Below are 19,801 nucleotides of genomic sequence, written 5' to 3' on the forward strand. Positions count from 1 at the left end.
TGCCAGCGCTGGAAACAAGAGAGAGCTGTGGGGGGCGGTTTGTTTATTCTTAAGTGTGGATCACAGAGGTGGTCACAACTTTAAGTGGCTTAAAGAATTGTCCATATTCCAACTGGCCAGCTGATAGTTTCTGTCAGGTCATAGAGGAAGCTGTAAGAAGAACATCACTTCCGAGACTTAGCTTGCTAACCTATGACACCATGACAGTGTTTTAAGCGTTACAGATATCTAAAAACGGTTTGTTTATTCTTAAGTGTGGATCACAGAGGTGGTCACAACTTTAAGTGGCTTAAAGAATTGTCCATATTCCAACTGGCCAGCTGATAGTTTCTGTCAGGTCATAGAGGAAGCTGTAAGAAGAACATCACTTCCGAGACTTAGCTTGCTAACCTATGACACCATGACAGTGTTTTAAGCGTTACAGATATCTAAAAAGATAAAAATTCCAAGTAAAGGTTGCAGTTTTTGTAGTCTCAATCTGCTTTGTGTGCAATGTTTAATACAGTTTTTAAAGCAGTGCAATACAGTTTTCAGTGATGCAGGCATGGAATGGTGTGCTTGTTTCCCTCTTCTTCAGGAACTCGTTCCACATGCAAGGAGAGAACTGTAGGCATGAGCTGAGACAGTGTAGGAACAGTTTTCCTCTGTTATTTGTTGCAAGAAGTTATGTTCTGAGAAGGAGTTATGAGAGGAAAATGATCTCATGGTTAGAGACTGGTTGAAAATGCAGTTGTTTGACAATGGATTTTCTGTACTTTGGTTGTGGGCAGCTGTCACCCAGATATCCCAAAACACTCAGACATGGGTGCTCCTGAATCAGTGACTGGTAGGACAGGATTAGATGATAAAATGTGGAAGATGAAATTTGTGAGTAGGACTAGCGGGAGGATGTCTGAGCATCGCAGGCTGAAATGAAATCCACAGGGGCTATGTTCTGAGTTTGTACACTGTACATCAAAAGTGTGAGGTGCTTTAGAAAACAAGGCATTCAAATGTTGTGTTGGAGAGCTGGAATTTGTTTTTGCTGCTTACAATTACAGCTTTTTTTCCTTGTAGTTTCTAATCTATAAAGCGGGGATGTTTATAAATGTTTGAGGCATTGTAATTGTACAAAGAATGTTTAAAGGAATGGTATATAGCATCGGATGGTGATTTTTCTGGATGTGATACAGTGAGCAGCATAGAAAAGAGACACATATATATATATATATATATATATATATATATATACACATTATCTATATTATTGAATATGATTCTTTATTCAGAGATTTTGAGAAAGATTCAGTAAATAATACCTAGACTAATAAAAAAAACCTATGTAAAGCCTTCTGTTCCAGGTATAAATCTAGCACTGATTGACAGGATGTGAAAAATTGCTGGTTTTTAGTGGTTTGGGGTTTTTTTTCAAACATACAGTTATCTTTCATTTTCTCTGAAAGAGGAGAAAATAAATGGCCCCTGTCCTGTTTGAAGTAGTGTTATCAGGATCCTGTGAATAAGACTACAAGAGTCACCTTCCCCTTCTGAGTCATTCTCAGTCCTGCAGTCCTGCTCATACTGCAGCTACCTGAGTTTAGGTTTTCACTGTGTCAAACTCAGTTAAAATTACAGTTCTTAATGTAACTGGAAAGAACTGTGAAGACAATTATGCAGAAATCTAGCTTGTTGTAAAAGGGTGGACTTTACAATAAAAACTTATTAAAAAGAATTCTTGGAATGAAAGAGAGGCGTGGGAAGCATTTAATGAATGCTTAAGGCATTATTAAGCTAAAATCTTCTGTGAAATGTTTTCTGTCTGTTTCCAGCAGGTCCATTATTATGAGGCTTTGCTTTATGTCTGAGGATAGTGTGATAAGACCCTTACAAGCTTCTGTGTGGTTGGAATGTGAATCCTTACCTGTGGAAAGCCATCTTTTGTTCTACAGTCTTCATATGTGTTTTAATCCTAAGCGTATGTAAATATATGTGGTTTTAGAGAACATAGGGAATGATGAGGGAAGAAGCAGGAAGACCCAACAGATTGACACCAGGCTCAAAGCCAGCTATTAGTGGCAGAATTTTGGCTTTTTTGATCATGGGTCAGTTTGCACAACAGCAGGCTTGCTGTCAACACATGGGGTACACCTGTCTCAAAGGGGTAAAAGTGCTTTTGCACAGGAGTTAACAGAGCTCATTAAACGAGTTTTAAACTAGATTTGAAGGGGGAACAGGGTAAAACTAGTGTGACTAGAGATAAGCACGAAGGCAACATGTTAGTATTTGAGGGAAGGTGTGCTGGTGAGGTCCTTTAGTCTGCTGTCTCAGTGGAGATGGAATCTGTGTGTCAGCAGAGACAGAAGAGTTACTGATATGTTAGAAAACATGGAAACACTTGAGAGCATAATGTAGAAATTAGGTTTTCTCCCCCACAAAAAGGTGGTGGGATTAGTAGCCCAGCTGAAGTGCATCTACACCAATGCACGGGACATGGGCAACAAACGGTAGAAACTGGAAGACGTTGTGCAACAGGGAGTGGTATGACATAGTTGCCATCAAAATATGGTTGTAGAACAAATTCTGATTTCTATCCTGTTCTGTCCAGACTGTAGTACAGCATTGCCTGAAAGTGTGTAAATTTAAGTGAACTTCAGGCAATAGCACAAAAGAGCCTCCTCCTGAGACATTCAGGTGATTTTTTATCTATTTGTAGCATAAATAATTTGTTTTGTGATAGAGCAAATGATGTTATGCAGGTTCACAAATATGGAAAGAATGACAGAAAGGAAAGTACTAAATAACAAAGGATGATACAAGCTAAACAAAGGGATGTGAAACCTTTGCTAGGATTTGATAACCTTTTCCTCGTTTGTTTAGAAGTTCCAGTGTACAAAGATGGTACTTTCAGAACCATTGTGTAGTCAGTAATGGTAATTACTTTGAAAGTTTGTTACATGTTATAATACTAATGTCAAGGTTTATATAACCCCCAGTCCTCTGTGTTTATTCCTGTTGGGAAGATCAGGATATAATTTTTTTAATCATGGAAATTTTGACAAATAGTTGAGGGCTTGGACTATGGTAGAATTTTGTGTGCTAAGGTGATAAAAGAAGAGAAGGTACTAGTCTGGTAGTCAATTTGTTTAAACAAGATGGTCTTCCTTACCAACTTTATTACCTCCCCTTATCGATACATATCTTAGTAAAGGCTATAAAAATTGTTATTCCATTTGAAGTTCCCCAAAATGAAGTGATTTGTCCTTTTAATTAAGAGAGGCATTGCTAAGGGAAAGGCTTTTTGTATATTTGCTCTGCTACTGAAAAATTACTAATGTTTTGTGAAGTCTCTGTCAGAATATGTAAGTTGATACTAAATTTGAGAAATGCTTGATATGGACAAACAGAAAGTACATAAACAGTGTGGGGTGGGGAGGTTTTATGTGCAGTGAAGTACTTAAGTACTGTGCTAAATTTGAGCCCTTGAAGCATCAACACTTCCAGTTTAACTGGAAATTTTCACTGTTCTTAATGTGAATGAGAGCTCACTGGCACATGCAGAGGCGATTGCTGCTGTTTTTTCTTCACGAGTTGGCTTGACTACTTTTTAAGCTGTATAGTATAAATAAAGTATAAATACATATGTGTCCATGTCCATACATGTATTCATATATACACACATATACTTGGTAAGATAAGCTCTTGGGTAGAGCTATTTTTCTACCCAGTTAGAAGGGAAAATACATGGATAGTTGGCTTCCTTTTTCATTAGCTTTACCACTGACCTTTATTACAATCTGCAGGAAGACTAAAAAACTGGCACAGACAGGTTTGATATCACCTTTTCTTTTGTAGTCTGGCAGAACTCCTAAATTGTTAGGAAATGAGACTTGACAGTTTGTGCTATTAACTGGAGAACAATTTAACCGTATTATGACTGACTTCAATCTAATGCTCCACATAAATGAATTCTTGTAATCCTCCAAGGATGCATCTTTGGTTGGTTGGTTGGGTTTTTCCTTCCCACCCCAGCCCCCTTCCCCCGAATGCTATCACTTGTGAAATGTCCTTATTGGAGGAAAATAGAAAGTAGAGCTAATAAGGCTTTAAAACAGTTAGTTATGTTTTCATGTTGACTGTAGTTTATATAATGAAGATTTGCCAAAGATCATGGTAAAAGAAATTTCTTGGCAGACCTGATTTGGCTGCACTGGATCTGAAAAAATCTACTGTAACTGTTTTATTCAGTACTGCCTGTGTGTTTTTTGATTGTGACCAGTGCCACTGTAGTTATTGAAAATATAGACAGACAAGTATCATTTCCCAGATTCATATTTAACTTCTAGTTAAATACATTGACCACATTTAATTCTCTGAACACAGTTGGTTTCTGTTACATTTGTTTTGTTAGCAAAGCTTGTGAACAAATTTGTTAGCAAATACTTGTTAACAAATATTTTTTACTACAGTAATTTTGAAAAGCATTTGGTAAAGGTATTGTCTCCCAAGTAGTGTTTATTATAACTCTAAATAAATGGCTAGTTCTTATTACAGCTTTAGTAAGCAACAGCTGCATAGCTAGATTTAAGTTGGGTTTTGGGCTTAACACAGAAATTTGTCTTCTTTTTATGATACATAAATTGAATTTTCCAGTACTGCAACTAAATGTTATTTAGCTAGAACTAAAATTTATTACAACAGCTCTTTTGTGAAAATAGCTTCCTGACAGTTTTTGTAAAAACCCAAATTAATTGAAGAATGAAAGACCCTAGGATTTTAATTTAGCTAGGAAATTCTTTAATAATTTAATATCTGCCATTTTTTTCTAATTCTTGAGTGGCAATTTGCTGTTAGATTTTAGACTCTTTTGAAAGAAAAATTTAGTAATGAAGGGGGATAACCTACTTCATAGAATTCTGTTGAAGAATTCTCTTTAGATTGTCAGTTTTAAATTTACTTGTTTGCAAAGAAGCTATGGGTCCCTTACTAAAAATCTCTTTCATAGGGATCTAACTTTGATATATTCAGCAAATTACTTGCCCTCTCTTTGGTCCTTTTTAGAATGTCAAACGACCCAACTGAACTTCAGTCTTACACTAACATGAAATTTCCAGTCTTCACTATTTTCTTAATAAATTACAGGATTAATTAGAAGGTAATTAAAAAAGAAAAAAGACGTTATAATAAATACACCTTTTTGGCAAAAGTAAAATTACAGTTAGAAATTTGAGATCCACTGATGTTATCCTACTGATACTTTTTTTTCTCCAAAAGGAAAAGTGTTTCAAAGCAGTAAACAGATACGTAAACAGCCATGGAGGAGTATTAGCTTACTGTTTGCCTTTCTAAGATTTGCATGCTTATGGTATGGTGGAGTTTAGGATTTTCTTCTTGTTTTTAATGCGTGGTTCCAGCTCTTAACAGAGAGCAGTGATGAGCTCTTTACATTCCACCTTAACTGAGGCTCAAAACAATTGCTGTATTGCTGCAAGTTGCTATGAGAAGTAAGAGAAAGGTAGAGCTTGGTGTTAAAGCTGTAGTTAGGGGGAGAAATGACCCGAATATTAACAGATTAAAAAATAAAACAGATGGATTATGGTTTAAAATTGTAATTAGAGTTCAAAACCTCTCTAGTTACACTGTCTGCTTCAGACTCGGTAGAAAAACAGCATTAGACATATACTGGAAAATTCTTCCTTTCGGGAATCTTTTTTTTTATCCTTCCCTTTGAGAAATCTGCTATCTTTCTTTCCTCCAAACAGAATGTAGTACAGTTTACCCTCATTTGGATAAATGCAACCATTTTTTGTAGTCCTAGTTCAAAATGCTGGGAAAAAATATTTACTGACAAAGGGTTCCAGAGGCCAAGAATGTGCTTGACTAAAATACAATTTGTTTTCAGTTTAAAAGCTTTTTTCAATTAAATCCATGTTCAATTTGTATATGTCATCATAACTAAGCTGCTAAATTCTTGGAATCTTCATTAGTTAATGTGATGTACTGATTTTCTCTGTACTTCCGGGAAATTTTTACTAGAGAGTTCTCCGCTATAATTTAGTCACTGGATTTCACTGTAATCTGTTGACCAGGGAAAAAGGTTTTATTTCAGAAATATGCACAGGTTGGCTCTCATAAGATGGACTGCTGGCTGTTCTGCATGTACAGCAAATACTAGATTTGATAATGAAAACGCTAAAGCTACACAGGGACAGAAACCTGAAGTACAGTAGCCATGTTCTTCATAGTTTCTCGGGTTTATTCACATTCACAGTATATAAAAAACACTAAATCTGTATTTCTCTACTTTGTAGTAATGAAAGAGAATATTTAACATGAAGCAGAAGTCTTCTAGAAAGTTTGGGGTGTTACTCTGGGGTTTGTTTTTTTTTGATACTGGAATCAGCTGCCCATGAATCTGCTATAAGAGAGGTGTACCACAATTTAAAAGGAAAAAAAAATTAAGGATATTTCTGATCTCTGTAAGATGAATCTGTTGTTGGAAAAACATGATTGTGTGTGTGTTATAAAAAAAGGTCATATATATACTTCTGTTTTACATTGTGGATAAACTTTTCAAGGAAAACTCTCTTTAAAATTAGACTTCAAGCTGAAGAACGCGTGAACAAATTCTAGAAAATGCATTGCTTCACTGTTGCCAAATTTTAGTGAAGGTGGATCTGTATTTCAGCCAAGTAGGTTATTTCTTCCTCCCATTAAGCACTTGTATTATTTTCCTATGGACTAAGACCACACATTTCCCTAGAGCTTTGACAATTTGCTGTACAGTAGTAATTATTTTCCATTTTACCTGCTTTGTTGTAGAGTATATAATGAGTAAAATAGATTGTGATACATTTCTTAATCTGTCATGAATTTCCAGGTGACTCCTGCTTGTTCTGACTCCTACTTGTTCTGACTCCTTCTCTGTTTCTGCAGGCTGCCTTATATCGTCTGAGTGGGGATTGGAATCCTTTACATCTGGATCCAAGTTTTGCTGCTCTTGGAGGTGAGCTGAGGGAAATACCATTGTGTTCATATTTGGATGAAGGATAATGTAAATGTATTTTTAATCTATTTTTCACTGTGTACATATTTAACAACCTGGAAAAAGCAGTGCTTGTTTTATAGCTGTTCTCAGAGTCACCATTAAATATCTTCAAAGTTCTGCGTGACACTTCAGTTTGAAGCATTGCTTCTTGTAGCTAGAAATGGGGAATGGTGCTTGGACTTCACTTACAATGGAAAAATACTTTCTACCTATTTTCCTTTAGATCTTGTTTATTGTCACTATCCTATTTTTACAATGTCTGTTTCACAAGCAGAAATAATTGACTATCAAAGCTTCTGAAGGAATCCCATAAATTCTATGATGTATAGTTCTTTCCATCGAAATAATTTTGAGATTATGTGGTCTCAGTGGAGCTCTTTGTTCTTCAGTGTAATCTTCTCAATCCCAGTAAATCCAGGAGGGCAGGAGAGAGGGAGCTTGTTAGCACTTCTTTCCTATAAAATTGCTTATCTGCACCTCTTGCTAGTGCATTAGCTTCTTCATTTGCATAATTCAACATGCCAAAGCACCAGATCAGAGGCTGCACTAATTCTTGAAGAGATCTAATTACTGAAAAAGGGTGTTTTCCTAACATCCTGTTGTAAAGTTATTTTTTCGGACTTCTTTTCAGGCCTTGCAAGTAGTAGAGTGTGATTATTCCACACAGACAGCAATTTGATTTACTTAAGAATGGTATCATCATAAACATTACATGAAACTACTAATCTGTAATAATTAGTCAGCAGTTTTCTGGTGAATTTCTTTTTAATATGCAAGTATCACTGGATGGTGTTGTTACCAAGATAAATAGAGCAGAGCTATGCTTCCTTGTTCGGATCACGCTTAACATTTCTGGCAAATTATCTCCTTTCATAAATGCATACTAATTGTTTTGTATAAATCTACGTAAATTTGTGTTCCTAAGTAATGATTGTCAAATATTAGAGTCCATGAAGAGATTTCCCTGGTTTGTTAAACCATTCTGTTTGTTAATGGTGTTGGTTTGTTAATGATGGTGATGGAGGTGAAAAATACATCTTTATAATTGAAAACCCAGTGGTTTGAGTAATAATGATAATAATACTTTAAAAAACTTACAAAAGAAGAGGAGTAGAAATCTTCTACCTGCTCACACAAAGAGCACTGGCACTTAGGGAGAATGAAATTAACTCTGTAGATGAGGTGTCGCTTTGTCTCAACATAAAACTGGTGCACTGGATTTTGGAACTATGACAGTACCCTACCTATACTAAATGCAAGTACAATCAAAGAAGATATGACTGTAGAGGTATTCCATGATTTTTTTTTTTTTTTCTAGGTATGCGAATGCTTTTTTCTTTGGGCATATTCACACACCTTCTTGTCATGTAACAATCTCTGTGAACGTTCTCTTTTACTGGCTCTCACCAGTGTGCACTGGAAGCAAGCATTCAGCATAATGCATTCAGGTCATTCCAGGAATATTGTTAAGACTTCCCATGGGTAATGTTTCAGAAGACATATATGACATGAAAACACCTGTTTATATTCCTGTGCCTTAATTCCTGTATCTTGTATTTCCAGATACTCAAAGTGAAAGCAACATTTATTTTGGTTTTGTTTTAGTCTAGATACAAAATAACTTGAATAACTTACGGAATTTTTCTTTGAGTATGCATTAGTTTTATAAAGAAAATACTGGGAAAATAGAACTGGATATATTTGGCTGTTTCTGAATTCTGAATAGAGTGGTTGGCTTCAGATTCTTGCATGGTGTATTGAACTGAGTTATTAAAGAGCTAGATGTCACTACAACATTCTGAATGAGAGATACTGAAAACTGATTATGTAACAAGAGTGCAGTAATCAGTTTTAAAATTGACTGCATGGTAGCTTTGTGCTTTCAGAACAGTGCCCATTGTACACAAAGAAGAGTGCTATTGAAAGTGTGCATACTCAAATATTTTATGGGAAAGAAATGACAGAATGATCAGGATGGAGAGTTGGAGAGGAAAAAAGGTAAAAGTTTTGGGTTGAGATAAGAACACTTTAATAACTGAAACAAAGGAAAATATTATAATACTAATGTTGCTGCTACTACTTCAAATAATAATAGAAATGACAGACAAAAAGTGAGGAATAAAACCCAAGAGAAACAAGTGCACAACACAATTCCTCACCACCTGCTGACCTACGCCCAACCCATACCCGAGCCATGATCAGTGGCTCCTGGACAGCTTCCCCCAGTTTATATCCTGGACATGAGGTTCTATGATAGAGAATGTCCTTTTGGCCAGTTCAGGTCAGCAGTCCCAGTTATGCTCTCTCACAGCTTCTTGTGTATCTGCTTGGTGGCAGATCATAGGACACTGAAGAGTGTTTTGCCATTGTTAGGCACTATTTAGCAACAGCTAAAACATCATTGTATTATCAACATTACTGTCGCACTAAATTCAAAGCACAGCACTGTATAGGCTACTAGAGAAGAAAATTCATTATCCCAGCCAAAGCTAGGATGGACTCCTTGTGGCTTTTTTATCTCTGTCTTGATGGTGGTTTCTTTTCATCTTCCATTTCTCTGCAGGCTAGACTTTCTCCTGTCTCCTCTTTTTATTTTGTTTGTTTGGTTTTGCTTTTTTTTTTTCCTCCCAGCTGTTGTCCCTTGGGAGAACATTTTGTGCTGTGTGGGTGCTATGAGAAGTTGTTTGGAGCTCAAGAAAAACAGACTCTGGCACACAAGAGTAGCAGATGAGTTCTGGGCAAAGCAACTAGTTTCAGTGCCAAACCTGGACAGATCTGTCTGGATTCCATGGTCTGTTGCAAGTGTGATCAATTACTGTTTACCTGCCTTGTCAGGTCAGAACAACCTGTTAAAGGAGTAAGAATATACAAGCAGCATCTTTGTAACTTAACTTTTGCACTTTAGCAAATCTGAGGCCAGTTGTCAAAGGTTTATTTTGTCAGATTTTGGCAGTACTGGAAAAAGATGCAACACAAATATAGAGCTTATCCTCTGCCAAGGTTGAGCTCCTGCTTCAAAGCATAGGAGTGTGAGGAAACTTGACAAAAATATTAATATAAGAGAAACAGAAAAACACTGCAAATTTTCCTTCTTTTTAAAATTTCTAAATAAAGATAAATTAATCCTGAAGTGGGCATTATATTAGAAGACTTCAACCAACCATGAATAGGAATTCAAAACAGAAAGTATCAAATAATCTTCGTATTGCCACTTTTTAATGATTACAATACCTCTTACCCTTGATATACATGCTTTCATGTAACTGCTTGTCTAGTGTGCCTATGCCCGTGTACTAAAACAGACAATCTCCTTATTTTTCCTTTTTTCACTTCTACAGACAGGGACTAATTCTACTTGTGAGTCTCACAGAGCAAAGGCAGTGCTAAGAGTGCAAGTTGTCAGCAAGCACTTTCCTTTGTCCAAAAGTAGAGGAAACAATAAATAGTGACAGACACTTTTTCAGTGAGATAAATTAGGTTAAAAAGAAAAAGGATTAAGAACACTAATGTAGAAAAATACTATGAATAAAGTACAGATATTAATAGAAGCTGCATTCAAAGTCCTAATATTAAAAACGCTAAAATGTTTTTATTTTAAATAGGGTTTAAGAAGCCTATACTTCATGGACTATGCACCTTTGGGTTTGCTGCAAGGAACGTTTTGAAGCAGTTTGCAGATAATGATGTGAACAGATTCAAGGCAATCAAGGTCTGTTTGTTCATTCTTTGCAGTTAATTTTCTTGATTTTTTTCTGGTTTTAGTCCCAAAAGAAATCTTCAGTGTGGGGCAAGTCTTACACATATCTTAACTACCAGAATTGCTTTTACTTATGGCTGCATGCATTTTAATGCCTCTGTCCTGTATGCTTACTTAAATATTTAGGCTTTCTACGTTGATAGTTGACTTAATTTTTCTCTTTACTTTTTATCATTTCATTAGGGCCTTTGTGTTTAAGCTTACATATGACACACAAATCTTTTCGCAACCCCACCTTTTTTTTTTCTTTTTTTTTTGTTTTTAGGTTCGCTTTGCAAAACCAGTCTATCCGGGGCAAACTTTGCAAACAGAAATGTGGAAGGAAGGAAATAGAATCCATTTTCAGACCAAGGTCAGAACAATCTCTTCATTGTGGGCTCCAGAGAAAGATGTATTGGTTAAAAAACTGGGGATATGAGGGTGAGCAAGGAAAGATGACTCATTAAGCACACCATTGGCAAAGACTTTGTAAAGAGATGAAGTAAATAGAATGAAATAGTCTTACTTACTTTATGGTGTCACTAAGATTCTAATAGAAGTACCATTATAGTCATAGGACTTAATACCCTCATATTAAATGAGGAATCTTTCCATTCTGTTGCATTTTTTGTGTTTGTCCACTGGGGAAGAGAAAAAAGCAGTCATCCTCAAGTCATCATAGTGTGTACTTGTTTTCTGGAGTTACTCATAACTTTTTGTATACATCTTTTTGTTTTGTTTTACATTTATTTATCTTAATCGATTCCTGACAGTTTATGCAGGTAAATGTGCTACAGATTTAGCTTAGATTGAGTTAAACTTAAGCTGCAGCTACACAGAACAACTTCCTGAAAATGGAAATTTCATAGCAGTTGGACATAGTAACTACAATAAAACAGAGTTTACACTCTTACAAAGTATGGGTTTGCATTATTCTATTTTCTTTGTTCTTGCTATTAGCATTTTATGTGGGTATCCTGTAATCTTCACCTCCATGTCATAGGCTACTTAGTGGGAGCTAAGGGCAAAACTCCAGGTAAAGGGCAAAAACTAAATGTTCATCGCTTCTGCAGCATTGTATGACATTGTCACTTTCTTAACCTATGGTTTGATACTGGTATTTATCAGTATTTGCTTTGGCCTGTGCAGTGCAATTTATATTGCTTTGCTGGCCAAAGTTTTGCAGCCTCATCTCTGAAAAATTGTAGCCAGCTGTTGATTAGTGAGTAGGGCAGCAAGTACAGTTGCACCTGCAGGGAGGATTGGGCAGGCAAACTCAAACAAGGAGAGTCATCATAGGAGCAGAGGATTGCTGTTTCCACAGGAATACAGCTTTCTGGGATATAAATTGACTGAAGGAGGCAGATTATGTTTGCAGACCTGATGAGCAGCTACAGAATTCCAGAATGGTAACAGTGCAGAGACTACTGTGTACGAACTCTCCATCTCTAATTACTAGTAGTAAATAGTTTGGTGTCTCATGTGAGCTTTGGAGATTACTGTAGCTATATTTAAAAGGTACTAACACCCAGTCCTGACAGAATTTCTAGAATTGATATATTAACTTTTCCATATACCATGTTAATTAATAGAGTTCATAATAAGCTTCCAAGCCCTTGTAAACAGAGTGAGTTGTTCTGTTGTGTTTAAAGGCTGAATTTGTAGTAATGCTTGGTTTAGTAATTGCTAATATGTAGAGTTTGGTGAATTTTGCTAAGGTTTTTTCTTCTTCCACAACTTAGGAGTAACTGATTTTGGATAGAAGTTACAAGGTTTAACAGGATTGTAGAAAACCATCTTAAACAGTTATGAGTTGTGCAGAATTTTGTTTCTTATTGCATGCTGAATTTTTCTGAATTAAAGCCATTGTGTTGAAATAAACTCTGGTTAAATCAAACTAAAGTGGACATACAACTTTGATAGGGTGGTTTGAATCCATTTTCACCATTGTCTGAAGTGCAGTGGCAGCAGGTGACAAGCTGTTAAGCATGGTTTGAGTGATTGTTAATGTAGTGCCATAAACTGGGCTGTGATACTTGATATTCCTCCAGCTTGGCTATTTACCATACACCTCTATATGCATAGTCAGTGCATCAATTTGCCATCTTCTGTTAGCTGCTGTAAGTCAGTATGGTTTGTCACATCCCTCAAAGAGACAATGCCAAATTGAAACCCAGTTTCTTCTCTGAATTAACTATTTCAAAAAATTAATCCAGGAGGGAATTCAGGTATTTTCCATCATTCTTTTTGTAATCTTTCTTGTTTTACAATGCTTAAAAAGCTGTTTCTACTGGAAGTTGCAGTATAAGGCATGTGGACATAGTGAAATTGTCTAAATGGACTCTTGACAACTGAATATCTACCTCAAGGAAAAACATTTTAGAACAATGTCTTTTTAAGAACTATTTATGAAGAAATATTGTCAGCAACTTATAAACACTGGAGGTAAATAAGGTTTTTCAACTGTTTTGTGAACAGAGCATCAGCAATATATATCTTGGTACAATTTCTCCAGAGGCAAATAATTACTTTGCTTGAAGAGCTGTTTGAAAAACATGGTATAACAACTTGCCTCAAGACTACACCACATTTATGAGGTGGTTTTTTTCACTCTGTAACTTTTATGTTTTCTCTTTTCATGTCTGATTTTAAAATACCAGGAATAATACTCCTTAGATGCCCTTCTGTTGTGACTTTTTGCAAATACATCACCTCTTTAATGCATTTTTTTCCCCTCCACTACAGGTCAAGGAGACTGGAGAAGTTGCCATTGCAGGGGGCTATGTGGATATAGTACCAGCATTGGCTAAGCCTGCTCAAGAGCCTCTGATGGTAGGTGGAAGCAATAGAAGTCTTAACTTGCAGAGAAGCATAGTTAGGCTTTATTTTTGCGAAAAACACAGGAAAAATATTTATGTCTCTTACCAGTCTTATTTATTTGCAGTATTCAGAGGAGTTATGAGTTCAGAGATGTTAACACGCATGCCGTTTAAGATACAGATGTAAATTGATCTGTTTGAGAGGAAAATTTCAGTTGTTCTGATGGCTGATGTAGTATGATGTACTTGATGCTAACTGAACTCTCAGGATAAGCATTTTGCTGTATGTTACAAAACAAAGTGGGGCATGTACCAGGGAGGGCCCCATGTTTTGAGCACTTGCATAACTTAAAATTGAAATTATTTCGTATAATTTGGATCTGTGTTTGTAGAACAATGATTCTGTTTTTATTTTGTAGATGTTGAAGATCAAACTCTGTGTGGGATGTAAAAGTGTGTGACCTTTCTCAATTTTTTCAGAGACACGGGGAGAGTGGCAGGGAAGCATTAGCATAAGTGAAAATGAGATAATGTACTCACAGAAGTTTTGTCATTGAATCATTTTGAAATAAGACTCTGAGAGCTGTTTGTACATGTGGTTAGGTCTAGCACAAATACGCAGTTTATACTGTGTATATTTTAAGAAATGCCCTGCATGCACGTATGCCTTAAGCCTTGGGTACCAGACTTCCCACAAAAGAATTGTACATGCAATTGTGAGGATGACCGGGGTTCCTAATGTGGTCTAAAAGTCGCTTAAGGCAGTGCATAATGTGTTGCCTTAATAAACTGTTACGTTTTTTCCCCACTGATTCTTGCCTGCAAACAATGAAACTTTAATCCTTTGAAGTTTATGAAAGACTGAGATAGTGACATTCATATAAAGATTGTGATCACAGAATGACGAATAGTGGATGATACCTGGGCTGCATCCAAAGCAGTGTGGCCAGCAGGGCAAGGGAGGGATTCTGCCCCTCTGCTCTGGTGAGACCCCACCTGCAGTGCTGCGTCCATTTCTGGGGTCTCCTACACAGGAAGGGCATTGGCCTGTTGGAGTGAGTCCAGAGGAGGGACATCAAGAAAATTAGGGAAGTTAAGCATCTCTCTCATGAGAAAAAGCTAAGAAAATTGGGTTTGTTCAGCCAGGAAAAGAGAAAGCTTCAGGGTGACCTAATTGTGGCCTTTTACTACCTGAAGGGAGACAAAGATGAACTTTTTACAAGAGCATGTAGTGACAGGATAAGGGGGAATGGTATCAAACTAAAGGAGAATAGGTTTAGATTAGATCTGAAGAACAAATTCGTTACTGTGAGTTTGGTGAGGCACTGGAACAGGTTTCCCAGCTGTGGCTGCCTCATCCCTGGAAATGTTGAAGACTAGGCTGGGTGGGGCTTGGAGCAACTTCGTCGAGGGAAAAGTGTCCCTGCCCCCTAACAGGGGGGGTTAGAACTAGTTTATCTTTAGGATTCCTTCAAATTCAGGCCATCCTATGATTCTCTGATTTTTCCAGGAACTTGTTTCTTTTTGCTGCTTGTGTTTAATCTTCTGCTGTTTGGAATTGTTGAATGAAGTTCAAACTTTTAGAACTTTTCTGATCTACTTAGATTTTCTTGTTTTTTTAAACTTGGGCATAACAGGTGTTTTTATTTAAGCTTATTTTGAGAAATTAAGGTGCTTTGACAGAAATTTGCTGACAGGGTCAGACACCCACCAGGGAAACCGGCCTGACTGAGTGAAGATTGGCAAATTTAAATGCCATTGGGAACCCTATTATATAATGAAAAATGTTAGGTTTAACCAAAGAGGTGACAAGGTAGCATCCTGAGGAGTTTTTTGTTCTGCTGTACAGGTAGGTACAGTGAACAATTAAAGCTCTGAGACCTTCTTTGCTCCAGTTCCAGTTAGACGAAAAATGTCACTGAAGTAGCTTCCTAAAGTGTAGCCTTTTATCCAGTATAAATATTTGTTAAAAGAAAGACAGTGAAAGGCTTGCAAAATAATGCGTTTGAAAAAGTTGAAAATGTAAGTGTAGCTAATCCCACTCTCAAATTTTGTCTGCACTGGAGTTTTGACTGTGTTCATAGTGCAGTATGTTTTGAACATTTTCCATGTCAAGTTAAAGTAGTGTACTGGTAAAAACATTGTTTTGTTCTGAAAACTAACATGACATTCACCGTGGAGAAAGTGGCAGTGGTTATCCTCCAAAGGAAAAAAAGGGCAATTTAGAAACTCTTAGGGCGTTAATTAAAAAACATGTCTTAAATTGTAATGATAAATGATAAAAACTGCAAAAGCAAGATTTGAAATAATTTTAAATGAAAATTTGAAATGAAGAATATTCTGCTTGAATGTATTTTTTAGTGCTGATGGTCGCTAGAGGTAATTATTTTGTGGTAGAGAGGTAATTGCTTTTAATAATTCTGCTCAATTGCTTTTAATAATTCTGCTATAGATCCTTTACAGCACACAATTTTTGAACTAAGAGACATATTCAGTACCTTTTAACAAAGTTTCAATTTTAAATTCTTCATCCTCTTTTTTTTTTTTAAGACTGAAGGGCTGCAGAGTAACCTTGTGTTCGAAGAAATTGGTCGTCGTGTAAAAGAGATGGGAAATGAATTGGTAAAGAAAGTAAATGCCATATTCCAGTGGGACATCACTAAAGATGGAAAAACAGCAATGCAGTGGAGTAAGTTGTAGCATTTATATAACTCCCTGATGCATTTTTATGAAGTGGGATTAATTCTATTCATTCTAATTAAACTAATAGCTTGGAACTAAGCATAGCGTAGTAGATAAATATACACTGGGACCTACAGGTCTGAATGCATTCTGGGTGCACAAATGACAAGGAGGTCAGATAAAATTTGCAGTTACTAACCTTTCTAGGAACATACTTCTGTAACTTGCCTATTTAGATGTAGGCAGAGGCAAACCATCCTTTAGAACTTTTGTGCATTTCTATTTACATTTTACACATTGGATTTCCACTGCACTTAGGAAAGCATGCAAAATTAGCCTAGTAGGAGTATTACAGTAATTAGTCTGCTGGTGATGTACATGCTAACTGATCTAAAACAAATAAGTAATTATTTCTACTGAATTGTTCTTGTCACTTCAGTGAAAATGTAGCCCGATTTGTTTCCATTTAAATTTTCTGAGATCAAGGTTTAATGGAGGCATAATAATGATTTCCCATTGTTTAAGCATGGGACTAGTTGATGACAAGAAACAAAAGCCTGTAATAGCAATGGGTCAGAGCAGAACTGTTTCCTGATTAAGTGAATAATAGAATTGTGTGAAGTGGTCTGATGGGGGCACAACTACGTTCTCAAAAACCTTTTCTTCTTAAATTCTGCTTTGCTCTCTTTATAAGGATATGTATTTTTGAAAACAACCCCCAAATCTGATTTTATTGATTGGACAGATTTTATTATCTTTGGAAATTTTTTTTGGTTTTTAGTTGACATGTCTACTGGTCTATTGGCGGAGTGTAAAGTTTTTCCAAGGGAAAAAGCTTAGTCAGGTTGTAACTTCCAGACCTTTTTGTGGAGAAGTGAAAGTCTTTGGGTCAAGTCTGGTGCTTAGACTTCTTCTTTTAGATTGGTCTCAGTGGTTGGATGTAGACAAAAGAGTTTTGGGGACGATGCAGGTGAAGTGAGCTGCCTTTTGGCGGGCTGAAGGAGGAGACTCACAGTAGGTCAGATCAGGTCTGCATTATGTTTTTTTCTGTACACTGATTTTTTTAAAACTATTGTTACATTTTTACAGTAGTCTGTTCTCAAAAAATTGTATAAGAAACTGCTTGTCCTCTTACAGAGCAATTTAGAAGCCTATAATCTCACTTTATCTTTTCCTGATGTTAACCAGCAGAGATTCTGAGTAGCAAGACTACTGTTAAGTTTCAGGAAAAATACTATACATAGGTTGACCAGGATAGTTATGTTCTGTTTGCATTGCTTTTTAAGCAGTTTTTGAGGGTTAAGGAGTGATTTCCATTTGGATAGAAGTTAATAAAAATTCTGAATATACCTGTGTAGATTATGCCACCTGACTGCCGATACATCAAAATGAGACAAGGGAAATATTCAATAATCCAACTCAGAAATCCTGTCTTAAAATTCATTACTGCTCTTAATCATTTCTACTCTCTGCAGTTTTCCATTTTTGCATGAACTAATGTAAATTATGGACATGGTTTGAACTTGGATAGAAGGCTTATGAAGTTTTACTTGTGTTTTTGCTTACATTTTTAGATGATAATTAGAAGTGCATAGGTTAAACTCGTGAATATTTAAAGTGGAAAACTTGGGGTTGTTGGGCAATCACTCTATACATCAATCTCGTCTATTGTTTCATGCATAACTAAATTTGATATAAGTGATGGTCATGTTTATAATAACAACCAGAAAATTATTTCAGGTTGATTGATCATTGACTTTAACTTTGGAACTGCTTTATAGATCGCCTAAATTCAGTACTATGTATGTCCAGAGAATAGAGGGACAAGTCACTGGAGGAGAAATTGGTTGAGGGGTGTTCCAAGACACGATTAAAATTTCTCACTCCAGAAGTTCTGAAACTGCAAGTTGCTGAACGCAGAACGAGCATACTTAGAGATTTAGGCCTAAGCAGTGCCCTTACCTGCCTCATGAGACCAAGTTTTATTAGAGTGGAAACAGGTGAATGTTTTTGCTATTGTATTCAGATCAAGAGAGTGCTCCTGCTTTGAATAAATCCATATTCAGTCTTTTGTTCTCTCCTGTTTCTCCTAATGAAGCAGTAGGAGGAAGGTACTGCTTTCTTCCTACTCATATGTCCCTAGCTAAAAGGGATTAAATAGACATAACTTCTGTTTGTCCCTTTACTTCTGTTCCAGTGAAAATTTTCTGTACTATAATAATAATTTGGAAAAACCTTAAAGCTCCCTGTGGGATAGTGGGTGGAGGAGCTAATCTAATATTTTAAACGTTTCCTGTTGCTGACCGCTGTTGAGAGCTGAAATGAAACATTTACAGAGTCTTGGAAAAGTTACTGTGAATATTTTTACAGTGTGGTCAGTTCCATCAAGCTTATGAATTACTGCAACATCTGTGGTGTAGTAAATATGTAAGACTGAATGTAAATATCTAGGTGACCCAGCAGGGTGTCTGCAGAAAATGTTGTTTACTTTTCCCTTCAGGAGTATTGGTATGCTACTACGTCCCTTGTATATCACTCTTTTTGTAAGAACTTCCTGTGTCATCCTATTTCTGTATTTGTTTGTGTTTTCTGAATATTTTTGTGTGTCTTTGAAAGTACTTATAGGATGAAGAAAACAGGAGTTGGTTAGTACTAAAATAGTTAAAGCCCTACCAATAATCTAAACTTTCATATTGTCAATATGAAAATAGTTAGGAAAACTCACTAGCAGAATGTCAGGAGCTATGACAACTGTAGTGTCAGCCTTCACTGTCCTTATATGGATCAAGAGCCATCTACTGTTGATGTCTATTCAACTCCTATGGTACATTTTTAATGGCAAAGTATATATGTATCTGCATGATGGAATTTTTATTTTGGGAATATTTGAAAACACTTTCCTGCCATTGAAAACCATATACCCAAACAAACACAAAGCAAAATACCTCCCAAGAGGTGAGTACTTCAGATTTATAAGCAGTTGCCAACTTAATTATTTTTGTTTGTTTGCATATCTTATGTTATTATTCAGTATTCAAGAGCATGATCTTGTACTGTCTCTTCTACCAGATGCTGGTATAATTTATTTTCCATGGTTAATGTGGAAGAAGATGGTAGTTTATGAGTTTACATTCAAAGGAAGACAGCTTTCTTGCAGTTAGGATATTGTCAATAATCCAAAAGATTTCTGAATTTATGTGATCTTTAGAAGATCTCTATCTGATCATCAGCAAGACTTTTGTAATGCAGATGAGTGCTGACAGTTCAGAATATGTAACATTGGCAGTGTCATTTGCTGACTTGAATGCTTGACTTTTTCAGTTGTTAGTGTAATGTAAGCTTCTGTGCATAATTAGAAATTTTATTGACAAATTAATTTTTTACTTTAGAAACTTAAAATGGTAGTAAGATGTTACCTTTGCTATAGCTTGAATTTATTTCTATGTCCTTATTTTGACTGGTTTTCAAACATGCTTCAGAATTTAATGTTACTCAGCTCTGTTAAGTAGAATTGCACTCTTTACCATGTATTTAAATTTG

General features: G+C 36.1%; 1 protein-coding gene across 1 annotated transcript in view; it reads left to right on the plus strand.

Annotated features, from left to right (window-relative positions):
- The window catches only part of HSD17B4 (hydroxysteroid 17-beta dehydrogenase 4), a 61,469-nt gene that overhangs the window by 31,907 nt on the left and 9,761 nt on the right, over positions 1-19,801 (plus strand). The window contains exons 19-23 of the mRNA XM_008629179.2: positions 6,913-6,982; positions 10,627-10,733; positions 11,047-11,133; positions 13,506-13,592; positions 16,130-16,268. Coding sequence (XP_008627401.1) covers positions 6,913-6,982; positions 10,627-10,733; positions 11,047-11,133; positions 13,506-13,592; positions 16,130-16,268 — 490 coding nt within the window. The remainder of the gene's footprint in view (positions 1-6,912; positions 6,983-10,626; positions 10,734-11,046; positions 11,134-13,505; positions 13,593-16,129; positions 16,269-19,801) is intronic.

The sequence above is a fragment of the Corvus brachyrhynchos genome, unplaced genomic scaffold, assembly GCF_000691975.1.
Source record: "Corvus brachyrhynchos isolate BGI_N302 unplaced genomic scaffold, ASM69197v1 scaffold90, whole genome shotgun sequence".
NCBI classification, from domain to species: domain Eukaryota; kingdom Metazoa; phylum Chordata; class Aves; order Passeriformes; family Corvidae; genus Corvus; species Corvus brachyrhynchos.